The 21,301-nt window shown below is 41.4% G+C and overlaps 1 protein-coding gene across 1 annotated transcript in view; it reads left to right on the forward strand.

Moving 5' to 3' along the window:
• Positions 1-20,655, forward strand: part of ENOX1 (ecto-NOX disulfide-thiol exchanger 1) — a gene marked incomplete at its 5' end in the record, with an annotated part of 43,996 nt that extends 23,341 nt beyond the window's left edge. Inside the window, 3 exons of the mRNA XM_009574144.1 lie at positions 13,377-13,479; positions 16,465-16,550; positions 19,702-20,655. Of these exons, the coding sequence (XP_009572439.1) occupies positions 13,377-13,479; positions 16,465-16,550; positions 19,702-19,833 (321 nt within the window). The remainder of the gene's footprint in view (positions 1-13,376; positions 13,480-16,464; positions 16,551-19,701) is intronic.
• Between the last annotated feature and the right edge of the window lie 646 nt (positions 20,656-21,301).

Consider the following 21,301-nt stretch of genomic DNA (forward strand, 5'->3'; position numbering starts at 1 on the left):
AATATTTGTTATAGCTGGTGACATTTCCCAGCTATACTCTGTGGCCAGAAAGGCCAAATGTCAGGCTCAAGCAGCACATAGAGCCCGGGATCCTGGCCTGGTGTTAAGAGAGACTTCAACACCCAGGACTGCCAGAGGTGCTGTCACTGAGCGTTCTTTTCCTTCAGCCCTGCAGTTAGGAAAAGATTGGTTCTTGCTTCTGATCTGCCCCCCTTTTAATTTCCTCTTCATTGCTGCATATAATGATATTTAATTCACATCTCTGTCTTAACTGAAGAGAAAATAATGGCCAATGGATAATTATAATTTCAGATATAATCCTCTTCCAGGATGTTCCCAGACTCTTGGGACCTGATTAGTCCCAACATGAAAAAAAATCTTGCCTGGGAGGTGTGCTCGAATAGAGAACCTTTTGCAAACTGAAAATGTTAATCACATGTTTTGTGGCTAACTCTGTAAAGCCAATTTATTCTTCCACTGTTTCTGTAAGTTCAGTGGCTTTCTGTGGAGCCTCTTGTATATAGGTTAATTTTGTGTTTTGTTCAAAGATCTCCTTTTGCTCACTGCTGCGTTCAGTATACATAGGGCACTGCATGCAAATACAGTTATATAGCCTTGGTGAATATATCCCTGTTTTGAGGGTGGGAAGGTTAACATCCATGGTATCCATCTATTGTTAATGGCGAAAGGGAGATTTTTTTAGACAAGCCTCATTTTAGAAGTGCTCAGTGATCTTCTTCCAGGAGTTTGGCACTCTCCTTTGACAGCTATCTGCCTTCCTTAGATGGAGGATAGCTCCTGTGAATGACTCCTACCCTTTGTAAAAGTGCCATAAAATGGTAGTCAAGAGTATCAGTCCTCCAAGTTCAGACCAAAGCAAGAGACGGGTCATGGTCGCAGAATCATTTTGAATGCCCAGATTGCAATTGCATGGTAAAGTCCTGACTCTGTTGAAGTCAATAATTAAATTCTTGGTGGGTTAAAAAGCCAGGATTTCACCAAAAGACTTTTAGGGTGACTTCATTATCACTAAGGCATAATAAAACGAATGTATTTCAGAGAGTGAGAGTGAAACTGATTTCACCACAAGTTTTTTTACCAGCTTTTTGTTCCGTTTGAGTTTCATTGTTTGAACAAAGTAATGACTTTGACCTCATTTGTCTGTCTGCCTCCAGTTAGCATCTCCAGCAGCTTGGACACAATAGTCTGTGGGTTTTTCTCCAGACATGAAATCAATAATATTAAGTAGGGATGCATTTTTCCATTTGAATGTTTGAAGCTGTTATCAGAGCATTTCTCAAGTTCAACCAAGCATCTTACATTTGATGTTGATTCTTTCTTTAATTTTTCCCCTCTGTATCTGCTTTTCAAGCAGTTACCAGATGATCCCTGATTCTGAGGAGTAGTATACCCAGGGTGAAATATTTCAACCATTTTACTAAATTGCTCACTTTATGCTACACTGAAAGTGATGTTATTCCTGACTATACCCTAGTCTTTTCTTTTCACATAGTATGGTTAATCACTGATGATCTTTACCAAAGACAAGTAAAGACAGCTCTTAAATGAGGTTCATTTTTGCAACAAGCTGGGCAAAGATTTAAATTTTTGGAGAAGTCTGTAATTCCATCAACCTCATCAGAGTTCAATTCTTGTACTTCACTATGCAAACCTTTAATAGAAGCACCCAAGGGTACCTGCTGTGAACGTTCCATGTCAGTGTATGTATTAGTACACACCTGCCATAGGATGGGGCACCTCCGTGCTGTGTGGCTGCCTCACATCAAGCCAAGTGAGATGAAAAAGGCCCTTGAATACAGGGAGAGGAGAGGGAGCTAGAAAAGTGCAAGGCCTGCTCAAATCCTCCCAGTGGTTCGGGACTACGGGACAGAAGTTGGTCGCCTTTATTGGTGAAGATCCCAAGTAATTGCTGATGCTTTTGCTTCACTTCCTTGTGAGTGCAACAGCCATTTCCTGGCTAGCCCACTCTTCAAAAGGCTTGCTCTTCGCAGACCAACACAGGTTTGTGACAAAAAAATGTGCTCTACATGGCTAATATAAAAGCAATTTAGGCCTAAAGTTATAGGCCAGAAAACCGCAGTGTAGGGCATGCACATGTCAGGAAATGTGTGTTTCTTTTCTATCTGAGCTTCCTGGCTTTGTAAGCTGTGAACCTCAGCCTCAGCAAGCTGACGTGAGTCAGGGAGTAGCTGCCTCGGCTTGGCTGGGGTCCTCTGGCCTTGCAGCAGGCATTTCTGGAGCACACAGGAGCAGGTGGGTGCTGCAAAAAGTGAAGTGATAACAGCTGGGTGCGTTTGATGGTAGGGAGAGGGTGCTGGCAGCCTTTCCGTATCTGAGAGCTCAAGGGTTATGTCCCTCACAAGGGATGACAGAAGCTGGGGTTTGCTTCTCTCCTCCACCCAAGAAGGTTCAAAGCTGCATTCCCTGAGACGAGCATGAGCTACGTGCACTCTCCAGCCCCTCCGTTGTAACTGCTCCCCTTTGCAAGATGTATTCGGTCGACTAATTCATTTAACAAATGTAGTTAATTGCCTAAAGAGAACAAGCAAGAGTAATGGTGCAATGCAAGGATGAGGATAGCCCCTTGAGGAGAGAGAGATGTGGGGTTTGGTTTCTCGTCATGGGTGTGTTATGTTGTTAGAAGAAGGTGCAAGAACGCTGCACCCTGACTGAAGCGAGGCGTAAAGCCCCCAGGGATTAGAGAGACCCATTTACTGTCTGTATTCAAGTTCTTCCGTCCTGGTAGGGCCAGGACCACGGGGTGAGGAATGGCTGTGCCTCTTTCTACTCCCTGCTTTTTCCATTCCAGGCATTTATTTGTAGCCCTTCCATCACTCATTTCTTCTCATTTCCTTCAATTTAAGGCATGGGAGTATGATAAATTCAAGCAGCTATGACCGTTCGCAGATCAGCAGATTTCCTACTTACCATGGCAGGCATGAGGAATGACCACCTCATAAATTCAATACCGTGAGGCCTGAAAAATAACGGGAGTTTAACTGGCTGTTTAGGACCATGTTATTGAAAAGCCTGCTCAGCCTTCAGAAGTTCTTACACACTGATAGATCAAGTCCCCCTGAGGTCCCCCCTTTCCCACCACAGCCATCGCTCGGCACATTAGAGGACAGCACTAGAGTTTCATTAGTGTGGTGCAGATCTCTCTGCTGGCTGTATCACGGTCTCTGCGGTTTCAGCCACGATCTAACCCTACAGGGAGCAAATGGCTACAGCAGACCGAGGTATATTCTGACATGGACGGTGCTACCTGAAGCAGATCTTGGCTGTAGCAATAACCCCTTTGTTAACATGCAGCAAGAAATCACACCACTTCCCTAATTAAAAGTGTCAGAGTGGCATAATATCTTGGCTTTTGATTGGAGTGAATTCCCATCATCTGAGGGAGGAGAAGAGAGAACTCTGAGAAACAATGATAAAACCCATTCAGCCACCCACTCAGCAAATCACAAAAGTTTTTTGACTTTAAATTTCATATAAGCTCCACAGGGAGACAGTTCTTCAGCGCCCAGAGCTACCTGACATTTTAATAATATCTGATCATTATGTGCAGCCTTTCATCCCAAAGCATTTTCCCCAAGTATTTATACTGCACACATATACAGGAGTCATCCCATCATTTCTAGTGAGGATCATCTAGTGAGGACCATCATTTCAGCCTTATACATATGCAGCTGTGTGCTTAACCCACACACAGTGCACAAGGCAGATTGACTTGTCAGAGCACTCAGGCTCCCCCACAACCACGTGAAGGATGATGGGCCACCTCTGCTTCAGCCACAAGCCTGCTATTGTAGTCCTAGGGGTTGTACATCACATTCACGTTCCCTCCAACATGCTGAAGTCCTTCAAGGAATAGACAGCAAAAAGTGACAGAAGCAGGAAAGGAACTTGAATATCCCTAGGAGACACTCTTCTTGGAAGAAGAGTTCATCATCCTAATCAAGATCCAATCCAAAGGAATGAGAGCTCCAAAATGTTTGTTTCAATTACTTTTCATATATTCAGATGTGGAGATTCCTGTGAATATGGGGGTTGCCCTGGGTTTTCAGATACCTAAAATTAATATTTTTCAAATACAAATCCATGCTGAAAACCATTCACTCTCATAAAACATTTAAGGTTGGTTTCTTTCCCCCAATTACTTCCTTTTATTTCAACAAAGACACTTTCAAAACAATTCTACACAACCCAGAAAGGAAACGAATTGCCTTTTTTTTCTCGTTTTAACTTTTTTTTAGAAGTGCATCATTGTCGAGGAGATTGCTAGAGCAATATTTGTGTTAAAGACCATTTGAAAGGGCTTTCATAAGTTCTTAGTCTCAAGTAAACACGAAGTATCGCCTCCTACAATGACTTCAGCAGAGCTGGTGGGCAGGCAATGCTTTTGTTCAGCCAATCATTGGTTTGCTGCAATTCCCTAACACAAAGTGTGCAAACTGACAATTACCTTTTCCCTTGCAAAACAACCACCTTCACATCACATAAAACATCTGTGTTAAGTCATCAGGAACCTACACATAAATCCAGCTTTAGAAAGTGAAGCAACCTGATCATACTTTCAAAAATAAGCATGAAGTAACTTTCGTATTAGTCATCTGTATTTTGCATATGTACATTCCCATAAAATAGATGTGCTCAAATACAATGAGAACAGTATAAGGAGATAGTTTCAATGAGAAAAGCATTTTCAGATTATTGCTAGTTGTCTAAACTCAGCAGGTGAAAGTTATAGTAGTAAAAGCTTTGTAATGAAAAAGTTAAAAGCATCTCTCTGGCAAATGGATCGGAAAAATAGGATGTCAAAAGCAACATAATACGATTAATCTTCACTCCTGAAAACACTTCTATCATGTAGGATAAATCAAACAAACTAATCTTAGATGCATAGAGGTGCGTTTGAAGTACCTCGTTTGCAAGGTCTTATATTCGCTGTTCTAATTTTTCTTCATTGTTGTTCCTATAATTTTAATGCCAGATAATTTTTCAACCCAGTTGTCAACTGTTTATTTGTTAATGCCAGTGCACTCTTAAATTTACAGTTCTGGTAAATTCTATATTAGTCTACTTTAAAAGTAAATTTCTGTATTAGTGTACTTTAAAAGTAATTACAATGTGCTGTGGTTGACAAAACCAACGCTGGTTTCTTGCATAGCACAAAATAAGTTATCAAGTTTAGGCTTGACCTGAATGAAAACGTGACACCTGGTCTGTATCATTTCTAATGATAGACCAGTCACAAGCAAAAACTCTTACAACATTCACCAGCAGTGTAGCTTATGGCAAATACGTACTTCTGCATCACTAGGTAGATAGTAGAAGGAGAGGGATCCTCTGAGACCCTGGAAAAAAAACACTGAAAACCAAAGGGTTTTTTACTCTATTGGTGACATGATGCTAAGTCTAAAAGTAGCGCAGGCTGCTTGTGAGAGCTCTGGTTTTGGGCAGATGGTTGCATGCCTCATTTCTTGCCTCATTCTTTTTATACGTGATGCAACACTGTAATTTGTTACCGTAAACTGAGTTATCCCAGCGCACATAGAAAAGGCCAAGAAACCTCTCTACATATAGACCGTGTGTCAGCAAGACCACCTAACTTAATGTCAGCCACTTTACTGAAATCAGCTCTTAGGCTGTGAGGAACCAGGACCGTGTAAAATACAATATTTCTAGGAAGTAGTTAATTTGCTAGCACAAGATCAATTCATTTGCAGCAACAAAGGAATTATATTAATCAAAGATTATGAGAAATTTTCTAGTCATTAAAGTTTTTTTAAAGAAGCAGTCAGAAACAGTCACTGTAAGAGGACATGCTGAAAGAAGAGCTGTGTAACACATGCAATGTTCCTGGAGAATTTTGAGTTACTTTCAGAGTTCAGACACTCAACCAGATTTCCACACGTCACATCACAGCACAGTGCCGTAGCAGACTGTGAAGAGGAACAAGCTCCATTAAGGGAAGAATTAGAGCCATTTGACCCAAACTAAGCATTGCTGCTGTCGGGAGTTGCTGAATCCTGCAGCCCGACAGAGGCAAGGTGGTCATAGCTCCGTGCGACCAACCTGCAGCGCGGCTGAGCATGTGCACAAACACACATATACAACACATGCATGACATGCGTACGTATACACATGGCTGGCCACACAGATCAACACAAACTCAGCATTCATAAACACAAACAGCACTGATGGCCTCATCTTGCTCCCCTTTCTGGCTGATCAGGATAAAGGTCCATTAGTGGGAAATATATATGCAGACTTACACATATTTACAATGTGTATCCCTCCAGTAACTGGCCTTTGACTCAGTCTATCCCGTAGCTGGCCCCTCCCTCACACATACACACACACACACAAACAGGTCTTTTAGTCATTCCCCAGATCCTATGACGTCCCCAGTCGCTGGCTTGGACCCCCTGGTCCCTGCAGTTGGTCATGCACAATCTCTCTGGTCTCTCCTGGATTCATCCCAGACCTATGGCCACTTCAATACGTGGCTCCCAAGCTTGTAATCCTACTCAGTGGCTGGTCTGGCTTGATGCTCACCAGTGATCACAGAGCAGCATACGCACACACTCTGGTCTCTCTAACTGCGGCACCCCAGACACACGTCTGTCTGACCCCTGGTGCCATTCCAGCTGCTGTGCTCGGACCCCCTTACACCCCCCCATGCACACAGAATAGAGAGTCCCTCACCCAGGAAAAGAGTTAGAAATTGAGTTTAATGAGTGTAATGCACTGATCAGGGTATGGCATGGCCAGACAAGTATACTGACCAGCAACCTGTTTACATGCGACCAGTCCCTTTTATCCCCTTCCCAAACCACCATGATCCCTCCCTTTTCCTGCTAAGGACCCTCAACTAAGTTTTGTACAATCCCAAGATGCTCTTCCCCTACATCCTATAACAAGTCCCATACCTCTGTAGGCAGTGCCCCCCTCAGTCTGTAAGATGATCCAGAGAGCATTTCCATTGACTGGTCTTGTTAGGTGTCACGCTCAACCCCTGGGGCTGATGCTCTCCTGTGACAGCCCTGGGAGGAACTGTGTCAGGGGACGCTATTTTCTCTGATTAGGTTATTGGGCTTTCCCCATCTGTGATGGTGCCTCTGTCCTTCTTTGTGCTCGTGGAGATAAGACTTTAATCACAAGGATCGGGAGGAAGCAGCAAGTGATGGAAAATCCCTTCTGCAGGGGACGGAGGCACCCATCTGTTGATGACACATCCCACATGTTGTTTGATGAGGGTGCAGAACTGGGATGTTGCAGAGAAACTGCTGAGGCTTATCCAGCCATTGGACTACTACCCCTTGTTGCACATCCATGTGCTCTGACCCCCCAGCTGATCCTGCTTTTAGCAGGAGGTGGGACTAAGGACCTCCCAACGTCACCTGCGTGATTTTGCGATTCTGTGATCATCTGAGTCACGATCATTGTCTGTGAGTGTACTCATACATTGCCACATTTGCAAGGAAATTTGATTTAAGTTAAATTTAAATAAGCTCTTTCATTGTAGTTTAGCTAAACTTGGATTGAATCATTTTGTATTCACCATGGATAAGAACATAGACAAGGACAGTAGCCCATTCTCAACTGACAACCATGTTAAGCTGTCAGAAGTTGTCCTATACCTCAACCTTGCATGTCCCCACAAATGTAAGATGCCTGACTTGATGTGCATTGAAACTATTGCAAGGCTTCCATTCGCTTGATTGGAAATTGAATTAGGCTTCATTCAGGTTAAAACAGCAAGATTAAATTTTCAGATGTGGGTCTGAAGTACATTTAAAGAAAGACCAGCAAAGCAAACACAACTATACCAGACTTTAAGAGATCCCCAGGTAAATGAAAATAAATTTTAAACGTGCGGTCTTCATGTCGCAGGCCAGTTTCTACCTATGTTTGCAGTAGAATCATCAAACCTGCCTGGCCATCAATAAGGAGTTTGGGCAAGCACATCTGAAGTCTAAGCCCAGTTCTGTGGACTCAGGGCAGGTACACGGATATCTTTCAAGAGCTTAAGGACTGCAGATTTGGTATCACACGTGCATGGTTCTTTCTTCTATCAAAATCATAAAATTACCTTTTCTTTTCAAGCTTACAGCATTTCTCTGCACTGCTGTTAATAGCCTGCAAGATTTTTGCTTATATTTCAGATACATAGTTTTTTCTCCTCTTACTCATTTTCTCTCATAAATCCCCTGGCTGATCAGAAAGTTAGTTACGTCTAACAACATTCAGCAGTGGCTCTGTCATATGCCTGCTGTTTCCAACATCTAGTCTTTCCTTCTTCTGCTACTGTTTTAATGCCTCAGACAATTGGCTTTGTACATGTAGTACAAACACCAATATATCCTGCAAACTATTCGAGAGTCTGGTAGGATTTTTTTTTACCAGGTCTTTCAGAATATTATTTTCACCCCCTCACCACACAATTCTGCAGAATGCCATATACTACAACAAAGGGAATGAGGTCTTTGAAGACAATATGCAAGCAGTCATCATTTCCCCTAGATTTAAAGGTAATTATCAAATATTTGGATTACCCAGATAGCGGATGAAGTATTTCAGCTCTTTGGATATTTGTCATTTGCATCCTGATCACATGCCAGGTGTCTTCAATGTCACATTCATTAAATCCCATATTCTGCCTTTCTAGCAGAGTCCTGAACAATGGGTGATGTGGAACTGCACTCTGGCAGGAGTAGTTTCCAGGCAGCTACTGTTCAAGCCCTGCTTGGTCAGCATTTATGGGGAATGGCAAGTCCTCAGTCCCCCCCATTTTTAGGGACGGTGGTTAGCATATGTTTTCAGGATCACAGAACTTTTTAGGCTAAAGAGAACCATTTTTGCTAAAGAGAGAAGCTGCAGGCAAGAGCAGACATTTTATATTCTGTCTTCGTTTTTTGCACTGGTGCAAGGCTGGCCTGTAGAGGATGTGTGATGTCTGGATTGAGAACTTTTTATTTAATATCATACTTTCCCATAGGGGGGAAAAAGAAACCAATGAAGGACTGAAAGACCCAAGTCATCCAGCCTAAATATCTGGGGCTTTCTGATCTGCTAGTCCCCTGGAGTGCAGAGCTAGCGTTTTGTTCTTAGGATAGTACCGCGACTATCCTCTGTAGAAAGTCACCACATCTCTTCTACTCTTCAGGACTTCTGTGTCTCTCTCTGACAAATGCAGCTCTCTCAGGAGTCATGCCTTTATTTGCTGTGTCTACAGCGTGGGACCCAGCTGCTCTGTGGTGGGCCATGGTGGACAGTGAGATCAGGCACCTTTTGGAGCAATCCGCTTGCCCATGCCTCTGCTTTTGCTTCCACAAGAAGCCAGGGTACATAAAAGAACAACACAAACCCAACTTCTGTCCCACCTTACAGCCAGGACATGGCTAAGGTATGCATCCATGTGCGAAAACTGCCATGTATGACTCTCCACAGCCATCAGCTCCATGTCAGTGGTGGTGTTGGAGATCTGTCTGTGGAAATGAATAGTCCGTGTGAGAAAATTGTTATTTGCCATCCTCTCTTTTATCCACCAAGTTCTCCTGAAAGTTTTCCAGAAGGACTCTCTCTCTGTCTTTCCCTCTGTGGTTCAAAAGCAGGGAGCCCCGAATCAAAATGCTGGTCCCAAGGAGTGTCTGCAGAATCATAGGGCTTATCAAGCCCGCAAGGGAAATTCATGTATTTTCATCATCTGCTGATGGATGAAAGTGTCATTTGTGGGGAAAAGCTCCAAACTGGCAATGGTGAGAGCATCACACAGAATGGTTGCGTTCATGCTGAGCAGCTCTGGAGATGTCATCATCAAATTGGGCCTCCATGTTCTCCGATACCTGACATAATTTGTGAATAATGAATAGGGCCAGGTCCCTAATGATCTCCAGGTGTGATTTAACCTGGATTAAGCCTTCCACATGCTGTATTTAGTTCTTGCAAGGTCGTTTTGCTTCTAATAAGTACTGGTTTGCACATGCTCAGCTGTGTTCTTGTCCTTTAATGCAGTAACTGACAGATGGTAACAAAATATTCCTTTTATAATGAAACCCGCTGAAGGAGACTGCTTAGGGCCTCAGAAAATACAATTTGCCAAATAAAGGATGGTCTCCAGGAAAGAAAGGAAATACTGTAATGTAGTATATATTAAATAATTTTCCTCAGGCATCTGGTGATCAGTAGCTTTTTCTCATGTCAGAGAGGTGACCCAATAACTTGTTTCCAATTAGTTATTCCCTCATTCACCTTTGTACTCTTAAAAGTCTTGTTTCTGTGGGTTGGCATAAGTAGTGCCTCTAAAAATGTGCAAATGAACCGCATGAGGATTTGTTGTAGAGGCTTCATAGGTACCAGATTTGTATCTGCAGTGTGTAGTCAGATACTTAAGGTTTTCACTTACACTATAATTAGCCTGGTTTCTGGGTGAATTTCACACTCATTTTTTAGACACAATTATGCCCATTTCTCTTAAATGACTATTAATTCCTAGCAGCATTGCTACTGAATCCTTTATGTGACCATGGGCACCCCGGATTTTCACATGGCCTGTGCAAGCTTATTTTGGCAGCTGAGTACATCAGAGTTGTCTAATTTACTATCTTCTGTGAGGCGGGCAGTTTTGGGTGGCAGAAACCCCTCCTTTCCAAACCCCCAAGAACCTGCAACCTTCTTCTAAAGCTAGTCGTTTGCTGAGTAGCTATTTTTGCCACTCTTAGTTTCCTCAGGCTCGCCCGTAACCAGTTTTTTCCTCTTTTATCCTCTGTACCAACACACAGTTAAGGAAGACTTGATGTGACTTCCTTTAGCATCCATTTACACTGTCCTATAAATCATACAAAATGTTCTGCACAGGCTCAAATCTAGGCATTAAATGAGAATCCATCTGTTCGTTGCTCCCAATGGGAATATAGTTTCTTTCTCTGCATCACTGCTTGACAAAACTTCTAATCCCATCTGAAACTGCTAGTGTGTTGTGTTTGGGGCCGTTATATCAAATACACATCTCTCTGCTCTCTCCTTCCCCTCTCAGGAATTGTTATTTTTAGACTGCTTTTCTCTCTCTGATGGAGTCAAAAGTTACATCTTAACCTATACAAGCTCTGGTGGCATATGCTGCTCTGCTCTTCTGCTGCAGTATCATGAAATCTGTCATCCAGCTCTTTCTTCGGATCTGTAACCCCCTTGTCATTACTGCCCTTATGGAGAAATTCATGTGAACACGTCTCTTATTTCTGCTTCTTGCCTGGCTTTCCTTTCACTGTTCTTAGATGTCATGGCCGGCAGCAGATGAGTATTTGCATTAGCCTTTGGCTCTATCAGGAGGGGAATCAACACTACTGGACAACTTAGAGCATACTCCTGCTGCTATAATGTGCCCTGTGCATTACAACACTACAGGAGTGTTAGCGTCAAGGTGATGTAGCTGCCAGAGCACTCAGGCACACCATTATTTTAAGAAGGGATCACTGCAACTCTTGAACTGCAGATTCCCTCCTACCTGTAGGTGTCTAAATCTACACTATAAGTTTCTCTTTGCAGCCATTGAAGAATATAAAATAGGCAGCTCTAAGATCCAATTGATTTCAACCTAAAGTAAATAACTAAAATATGTGACTAAAGAGGTATTTCATTTCTACTGACTAAAAAGGCAGCAAAGGCTGACTAGCTTACATGTACACAACTACACATAGATCTCTGTCCAGGAGACATGCCTCAGTTGGCCACTACAACTGCAGCAAACCACAGGTGACTCAGTGCATCTCACTCCTCCGTCACTGTGGGCTAAAGTCTGTCAGAGCCCCTTGTTGCTGGGGGCTAAGGATACACATATGCGTGTATGTCACTCAAATGCACATACAGTTTCTTAGCTGACACATGCCAACTTGTTCCTCTTCACAACACGAGGGAACGTTTGAACCCATGATGCATCTGAGCCATCGGGCAGCTGCTCCTTGGAGCCAGCCTATAAAGAGCACAAAGTACACTGCTGGGGTTTTTTGTGTTGCTTTTTTTTTTTTTTAATTGAGAATGCGGAAGTGCCTGACTCTTTTTACCAATCTCACAGACTGTGGAGCCTTTAGTCATCTATAAAGAGGCACATTTGACATATTTTGGAGTTTTTGCCTTATTCACACCTTCAGAAATTCCCTAGAGCGACCCAAGCCCAGTGTCTCTCTTTTATTGCCAAAAATGCTTGCCAAGAATTTTGGAGCAAGGCACCACCCCAGTGCATGTTCTAGATTCACATTACACTGAATAGTACAAATTTGCTTGCATTTAAGGCTGCCCAGTCCCATGCAACCTCCAGCTGCTTACCTTGACTCCCCCAACCAGAACAAGAGCACCATTCCTGCACAGTCCCACGTCACACCACCATATTTCCAGCCCCATGCTCTCTGCCTCCAAGGTTTTGCATGAAACTGCTGAGCATTTCACAAAGCAGATGCAGCAGCGTGAGTCACTGCTTCACCAAGGAATGAGTTACTGCATATCAGTTGCTCCATGGAAACAGCCCGTGTATATATGCTTGAATATTGTGCAATGCACTTTGAGGCCACTTACATGCCTCAGAAATAGAGATAATTTGTTTACTTCACATATGCCCAGGAGAAGAGCAATCTGTGTCACACACTGCCTGGGTACTTCTGATGGAGCATCTAACATGTGATAGCTTGGCTGAGATTTGGATGGTTCAGGCCACCTGGTTGCAGAAAAAGGAGCTCAAACCAGGACCCTTGACTTGTTTGCCCTTAAGGCTGGCTCTCTTTCAGTCCTCAAAACAAGGTAGCTTTATGCAAACCACATTAGGAATGGTCCCTGAAATGTGCTGACCCCCAAAACATGCCTGGGAATTGTTTGGGGCAGGGGCCAACACCCTGCCAAGTACTGGTCAAAGACTATAACAGGGTAGATGACTGTGCTCTAGTAGCTAGAAACATTGCTAGTGACTGTTGGATTTACTCTTATAGCTATAGCTGAATGTTTCCATCCATGTTCCCTAGAGGCGGTCTTTGTTTACAGCTTTAATAGCTAGAAAATGTGAGTTTTCTGACCATCCCTACACTTTATGGCACATCTTTCAAGCTGTTATAATGAAGAAGCACTAGCAACAAAGTTATTACTTACTCCACAAGCAAAATTTCTCGTCTTGGCAGCTCTTGGCATAATGGTACTTCAAAAGGTGTCTTAATATTCTGCAAACAAATCAATTATTTATAATTGTCTTGTCTTTAGATGTGAATTAAAGTAACGATCTTTTTTATAGAGTTGAAAGGAAGCAGACAGGTTTAATTGAAGTAAATGAAATCTACGTGACCACCTGTTGTTTTTTTTAAACTTTATAGGAAATCAACGTATTGACAGTAGCATTGGTCAACCAAGACAGAGAAAAAAATTCAGAAAAACGAAGCCCAGGTCTAAAATCAGAGAAAGAGGCACTATTAATAGGTAAGATAACCCCAAAGAAGATTTCTGAGAACAAAATGCCTTTTAACAAGTTTTTGTTTTGCATATGTGTTTACATGCATCTTTGTGCTAATAAAAGTGAAAAAAGAAGATGTTTTTTAGTTTTCATCTGTATTCATAATGGGTTTTAATAAGAGAAATCCTAAAAACAAGTGAACTTTTCCTTTCTGAAAAATTCTGCAGAGTTTAATGAAAGGATTTCAGGTATGAAGAAAATTGCAGGATCTGCATTTAGACTTGCAGCATGAATGTATGAAGACTTTATTTACATCAAGATTTAGCAGGCTGGAATTGTATAACTTGTTATTTGATTATTAGACAAAATGGTGAAGGAGAAGGGGATGGAAATAATATTAGCAAACTACCAAGCAAAATATATGTATACTGGATGTATTAAGCAAGCCAGATTTATGCTTTTGACATTAGGTGAGGGAATTAGCAATATGAATATTTATAAAGAATACCACAAGGACTATCATATCCTTTACCTAGAGTAAAATCTTTAAAATAAACTCTTAAAGAGTGCCTAAAAGCTAAAGCTTATAGGCAGTGGTAACTGGTACCTAGCATTTAGCCACAGAGGAATGCTGGCTGTACCCAATCTACCCTTGGAGGGAACGTGCCCCATTTATATCCGTGCATGCTTTGCATTTGGTTTCAGTGGGGCAGGTTTTCATGGACCCTAAAGGCCCACAGTCCAAAGTGCTCCCTATGGCATGGTTGCCATTCACAGGAATGCTGACCTGAAAAATCAGGTTTCATTTCTTTGATTTGGCCTTTTTACAGAATCAGCGGTACCCTGGTAGGTGATAGTTCCAAAACTACTTTAATTTGTTTAAATGCAACTCATTTGCATCTGCTAAGCACCAGGAAAGTTGCTGGTTTATTGCTGGGGCACGGATTCAGACAGTTCAGATGAAAAAGGTCATTTAAAAGTGAAGAATGTATTTAAATGTTTAAAGGGCTTAGTACACAAACTTCCTGTGACTGGTGAGAGGTGGAACAGTGGGATGTACAAAAATGTAAGAATCGATTTAATTTTGCTTGTTATAATAAAATTTGGAACTTTTAATTGCAATGGACAGTATTTGACCTGTTGAAAGATAACTTCTGTGAGAAGGGTAGCAAGGATGGAATTTTAAGAACAGACTAATGAAATTTTTTTTTCTAGGTCACTCATTTGACTGTAACAAGTGGTGGCAGTGTCCCAAAGTGGGTCCCATCCACCAGCTGTCCAGTGGCCCACTCAGATAGACAGTATAATCTCAGTCCAGATATTACTGGTCATAATATCCCCACAACTGGCTCATTGTTACAGTTCAAAGGCAAAAGATTTCTCAAGATGGATTTCATGTTATCTTTTCCTCTGAGGCATGTTCAGGTGTGGCAGGGAAAAACGGGCCTTACCTCCATCCATTCACTAAGTTTGTCTATGTTTTATAAAATTCAATACTGTCTTAAAGGAAAAGAGCATAAAAGAAAAAAAAATACTAAAAAGTTATCATGGAACTCCAGTCAATAACTACAAAATATTTTCAAATGACTTTTTATTTACATCATATGAAAGACCTAGCTTTGAACATCCTGAACTGAAAAGCCTTGGGAACACACATAACAAACACAAAGCCGTTGGTAAAACATGATCTGAATACAAATTGGATTTCCAGTCAACCCATCCAAGTGTGGTGGTCTTGGCTTTTGCTTCAAGAGCTCTTGTGTGTGTGCTTACGGTCACGCACAGCACAAAAAAGGCAACTGCAGCTAGGACTCGCCATAGTATAAAATTAAATACATGCCCCTCCCTTTGCAGAATCAGAAGTTTGTAAATGGTATTGGAAAAATGAGGGAGGAAAAAAGGTGTTCTTTGCAAAGCCAGTCTAAAATGAGTTAAATTTTACTTATCATTTTCAACCATGGCCAGTATTTGGGGAAAAATGAAATCCAAGATTATCCTAATTCATTCAGCATCAAGAAAGCAGTATGGCCTGCAGTACACAAGATACAGTGACCCATTTTTGTCATTTGTAAGCATTTTTAATCCTGGTGTTTATGCTTTAAATATAAGGAACTTCCCCTAGGGTGGTTCAGCTAAGAAACCCATCCAAACAGAGTTGAAAATATTTGCTCTGATTCTTACAGTTCAACTCTTCCCAAACAGTAAGTAACACACATGCATTTTGTATTTTCACTGTTTGTTTAGAAGAGGAGAAATTGGATAGTGCTTTTAATAGTAACTCTGGTGCCACAAATCTTGTTTTCTCTAGTCATCGTTATTATGCTGTCACTTGATTTTCACTGCAGAAAAAATCTCTAGACTTAGATCCTGACTCCTCCTAAGCCACTTTTATTCCCATACCTTTTACAACGATCCTGCAAGTAACAATGAAGATAGACAGAACTGGCTCTCTTTTAAGAGAAAGTAAATAAGTAAATATGTCATAAAGGATTTGTGTTTTCTTCAGCAGCAGTTAGGGGTAATACGGATTGAACACTTTTCATAACCAGCATCAGCATAATTACGAGAAAAAATTGAGGGAGTGAGGTTTCTGACACAATTATGTGAAACGTTTTCACAACAGAGCATCCTGTGAAGGGGAAAAAAGCAATAATTTTACCATTACAATATCCACAATTTTATATTGGTAAATCAAGCATAAAATTGGTAGTTGAAATGCTTCCAGCAAGTCTTTGTTTAGAAATTCCTTTATTCATCAGTATATTATCTTGGTCACTTACTTGCTAACTGCTGTCATTCCTGAAGATGAGCTATTGTGTTTACCATGTTATTATGACTGTATTAAAAATGTGCCATTTTGTTATGTTTATTGGGTTGTGTAAGAAAAATAAGAATCATAATTCATACTGAAAAACCTGCAAGAACAGACTATTCAGAATTATTTTGCTTATTTTAATGATATATTGCCTGAGGTAATTTCAATACTTTGTGTGCATTTGTTTTTAACACAGGTATCATATCCACATTTCTTCATGTCCACCCTTTTGGAGCCAATATAGAATATCTTTGGTCTTATATGCAGCAGTTGGACTCTAGGGTAAAAAAATTTAATCAAAATCTGTTTTCTCTATAGAAATATTGTATTATTCTTTACTGCAGGTTAAACTCTTTGTGCGTTTCCATTAGAAAGGTAATGGGATATGGGGCTTGGGGGTTTGCAGTCTTTATTCATTCGCAAATTACAGTGCACGTGCTTGTGTTGAGGTCTTTGCCTCGCGCTGCTCAGCTATTCTTTGTGGCAAAGAAGAGCAGAGCTTTAAATGGCAAAGACTAGCAACTGATTTTATGATACATGATCCTGAAATACAGCTGAGGAGAAAGAAAGCAGAACAAGAGGCAGGTGTAGCCATGGCCATCAAACTATGCAGAGTTTTAGGAGATGATTCCTTATTCTTCTAAAAGTTGTTAGCCGTGGGTCATACTGAACATGAACTTTCATGAATCCATGAATGGACCATGAAGTGTACCCTTCTTCTCCATATGGAAGCGGAGAGGGCCTCATAAAGGAATTGGCTGACCCTATTGCTAAATTCAGAGAAGGTGTGGCCAATGCAAAAGTAAGGCCAATGCTTGTAGGGTAAGATTCTTTGACTTGCTTTTAAATCCCTACTGTATGAATGAGATGAAATCAAGCCCCAAAAGGGCCTATTCCTCTCCACTGAGTATTAAGCAAGTCAAGGGTGAGAAGCGCAGCTGTGAAATAGCCACCTTTGATCAGGTGAATGCTACTCTAAGTGCTAAACAATGGCCTGCAGGATGCTAGACTGCATGAGGTACTTAGCACATGCAGGGGTCACCCTGCAGTTAGCCAAAGCTCTGATCCACGTCTGCCAATACTTCCTCTGGACATGGGGATGATGGTGCTTGCCTAGATCTTCTTGCAACACGGAGTCAGGATGTAGCTATGGTGTGCACCTAGACTCAGAATGTGAGCGGCACTCCTTGTGTGGCAGTCGTTAGACACAACTCCTTTGATCCTGCTAATATTTTGTTCCTGAACACTCTCTCCAGCCATGCCACTCATAGCCAAGATCACCTTCCAGCTGCTTTGATGGGCTTCTTCATGCCTCTGGAGGATCCTTCCTCTGTTTCTATGAAAAAGTGTATAGTTAAGCAGAGGAGATCCTGAGCTAGAAGCCCACTGGAAATAAGACAGGTTGCATGGATGAGTGAGGAAGGATGATGAAGTTCTTAGGCACTAGCTTCAGGCCACAGCAGCTCACATTTGCTAGTGCTTTACAGTCCACTGCTACCCACAATGAAAAGTGAGTAAGGGATGAGGATGGTAGAAAGAGGTGAGAAACTGGTGAATTTCAATTTTTTTTTTTTTAAATCTGATTTTATCAAGACCTGATACATCCAGAGCTTCACATCTGCAAGCATTCCTCTTCGGCTTCTCTATTCGCTGCCTCTGCCACATGTACACCTTCATCTTGTCCCCAGTTCCTGCAGCACCCAGTCTGCCCAATCTCATCTTTTAAGTCCTTCCTTAACACACAGCGTTTGGCTAAGTTTCAACTGCTTTTTCCCCTGGCTGACCCCTCCAGCTCTGTATCTCTTGAGTGACAACAGCAATCATCTAAAATACCCGCTCCTTGGGCTCCAGCCCTGCTGCTCATTGCTTCTGCCCACTGAGCTCTTCAACTTTCTTCTCCTTCATTGCTGCGGTCCCTTCTTCTGCATGTCTGTGAGCTCTGTCCTTGAATTTCTACTCACGTGAGTAACGTGTTGGCTTCTGTGAGGCTGCCAGGATCAAACCCTTAACTTGCAAACACAGCCTTCGTGGAAGGAGCATCATCTCCATCTCTCCGAGGTGCCAACATACCAGCCCCTGCAGCTACCACGGGACCTACCTGCTGCATAATAAACACAAGCCGCAAAATTTGACCTCGCTGGTTTATTTTGGAAGTAACTGCTTGTAGCAACAAATTACTTTTTAATAGCGCAATCCAGAGATGCAATCTCAGAGATGAATTTCAATTACTTTCCATGGTTAGCCTGTCATTCCTCACCTGAACAGGAATGATAAGGTCAGCATACTCGTGCGGGCTGAGGGCTCGGTATAGAGCTCAGATACATTACCCAAAGGTAACCAGCTATCCGTTACTGCCATGAGAATACGTAAAAGATGGACCTGATTACTCTGGGGCTTTAGACTGCCTCCAGCACTGATTTTCGGCACCACCTTTAACGAATCATTTAATCTTTCTGCTGCACTAACCTCTTCAGGAAAATAAGAGGTGATAGATGTTTTCTCACCTCCCTTGGGTGGAATGAGGTATAATTAGCATACTGTTTTAAAAAGAAAACTTTTCACCATGGAAGGTTCCTACTAATATGAATAAACAGAAATATCATAATTGCCAGAGAAGCCTATCAAACCATGGAGATACCTGTGGATAACAGGCAGCACCCACAGATTTCTTTACTGTTCCTTTCATGACCACCACTTTAGAAGAAGTAGCAGTAAGATAAAATGGTTCATTTTCCATGACTGTTCATTTCTTGACTTCCCTACTGATTATACAAGAAAGGTTGCTTTTGTGAAAGTGTTTTCTGCAATGAGAGCACCCTTCCCATTAGGAAGGTGACCAGTCATTGAGGTCATTAACCATAAAAACATCCTGAGCAATGCCGAGTCAGGAACTTTACCGCTTAGTTATCTGGGGCTGCTGAACTGGGCCAAACTGGGAGAAGATGGCTCCATGGATAGTCAGCCCTATGTAACAAAAGTATACTGATTAAAAATAAAGTCCCTGTGTTAATTTTTTTGCAAGAGGAAAACTGATGGAGCTGGGAGAAGGATTCAAGAGCTCGTGGGTTGAGAAGGAAGAATAAGGTCCCATTTGCTTCCTCCTCCTCACAAGTATACCTGCAGCTGTAGTTCTTAGATGGATTTCATACCACACTCTGTGGCAGCAGCCCCAACATAGCAGTTGTCATTCTTTTATGGTGCGATGCCACTTACAAAAGCAGAATCATTCCTGCAAGGAATCTACACTTGCTTTGGAGTCTGGAAATTCATGTCAGGCTAAGTTTAAAAAAAATAGTAATGGTTGCTTGTTTTCCTCTGGCCTCGATTCCCTCTCCACCCCCTGCCCCCCCTCTTATTTCTGTTCTTCATATTTCCTCGTTCCAATCTACAGGGCGGCTTTCTCACTTTAATTTTACCTTTATTTCTTTCTCAGATCTCTGCAAATGAGATAGAAATGCTTTTGATGAGACTGCCACGCATGTTTAAACAAGAATTCACTGGTGTAGGAGCAACACTGGAAAAGAGGTGGAAGTTTTGTGCCTTTGAAGGAATTAAAACTATCTGACTGTGACTAGTAATGAAGCTATGCAGAAGAATTCCTAGAGCATGGCAGGGTTATAAAGTATTAAAGTAAGAAATTTGGGTTTGGGCACATAGTAGTATGTTTTCAAAGTTATCCAAGCCTAATTTTAGTTACATTTGTGACGTTCTCTTGTGAGTGGAAATGTAGTTGTGCACCAGTTCCTAAAATAAAATAAAATTTAAAAAAAAAAAGTTTCAAAATGTGACAGATCTGTTTCCTATGAAAACTGAAGAAAGATACCACAGTCATAATGATTTCAAGATACTACATGTCCTACATCTAAGAAAAGCTCATTGAGCAAACAGTTAAGGAGAAAGATTGCCCAGTTACGGTCGCTAAGCTACAGCGATGTATATGTAATATGTAGTAGAACTCATTAAGTTTTGTTATTGAAAGTTCTTTCTGTTTAGTGAGAAAATTGAGTAATTTTACAGTGAGGAAAAGCATACCAAAAGAAAACTTGAAGATGCGTCTGAAGTTATTGTATTTTGTAAATTAAGTTATATGCTGTACCAGGGATTTTTGCCTTATTGAAAGAGGCCTGAAAATGTGATTGGAGTCCTCAAGAATGCTTTATCAAGAATATTATTTTTCTAATGTAACTATTCTCCATTACAAGTTCTTTTAACATGGATTGCATATCAATTTTCATAAACATGTAAATAAGGAGGAAACCAGTGTTACTGTATTGTATTTGGTATGTAACATTCAGGTTTATGCATCAAAATAAATATTCAGTTGCATTACTGTTACAAATTTTATAGCAGATATATTAATTTTTATCAATAAATATGACTTCTACCATATTGTTTGTGCAAGTTTTTCTTCTGATGTTTTTGAATTTTTATCAATCCAGCAAGAGTCTCTTGGCACTTATCTTTCTCCTACCTAAGCTATTAATTGCAGATAACTTGGTTAAATTAATTAGGAATCAAAAAAGAGCTTGCAATATTAGCTAAGATTAAAATAATTACAAATATCAGTGAGAGGAAGTACCAGCGTGGACCTTTGTTTAGCTGAACAGATTTAATTTGTTTTTTCAGACAAGCAGTCAGGTTAAAAATGAACCTTCAGATTTCTCATTTTCAGTGTGGTGTTGGGCAGTCGCGATGCATCCAATTAGTTACTCCTTGTAACTCCCAGCTAATGCTTCTGGCCTTTGGCCAGCCGAGGAAAGGAATAACTCACTTTTGGTGGTGTCCTTTAAGTAGGGACATCGATGTAAATTATCATTTAGGATTTACTGTCAAACACACAGTACTCCAGCACTCCTGTAAAAGCCAGTGAAAGCAGAAGTGTGCGTATCAACCAAGCCAGGAGAGCATGGAAGGAATCGCTCCTCCCAGAGCCCTACTTCAAAGAACTGCATCAGTACAGCATGTAGCATGGTGCTGGATAAGAAACAGCAGCCCCCTCCAAGTCACACCTCTATGTAGGCAGAGGAGCCAGG

The sequence above is a fragment of the Fulmarus glacialis genome, unplaced genomic scaffold (assembly GCF_000690835.1).
Source record: "Fulmarus glacialis isolate BGI_N327 unplaced genomic scaffold, ASM69083v1 scaffold3343, whole genome shotgun sequence".
In the NCBI taxonomy this organism is placed as follows: domain Eukaryota; kingdom Metazoa; phylum Chordata; class Aves; order Procellariiformes; family Procellariidae; genus Fulmarus; species Fulmarus glacialis.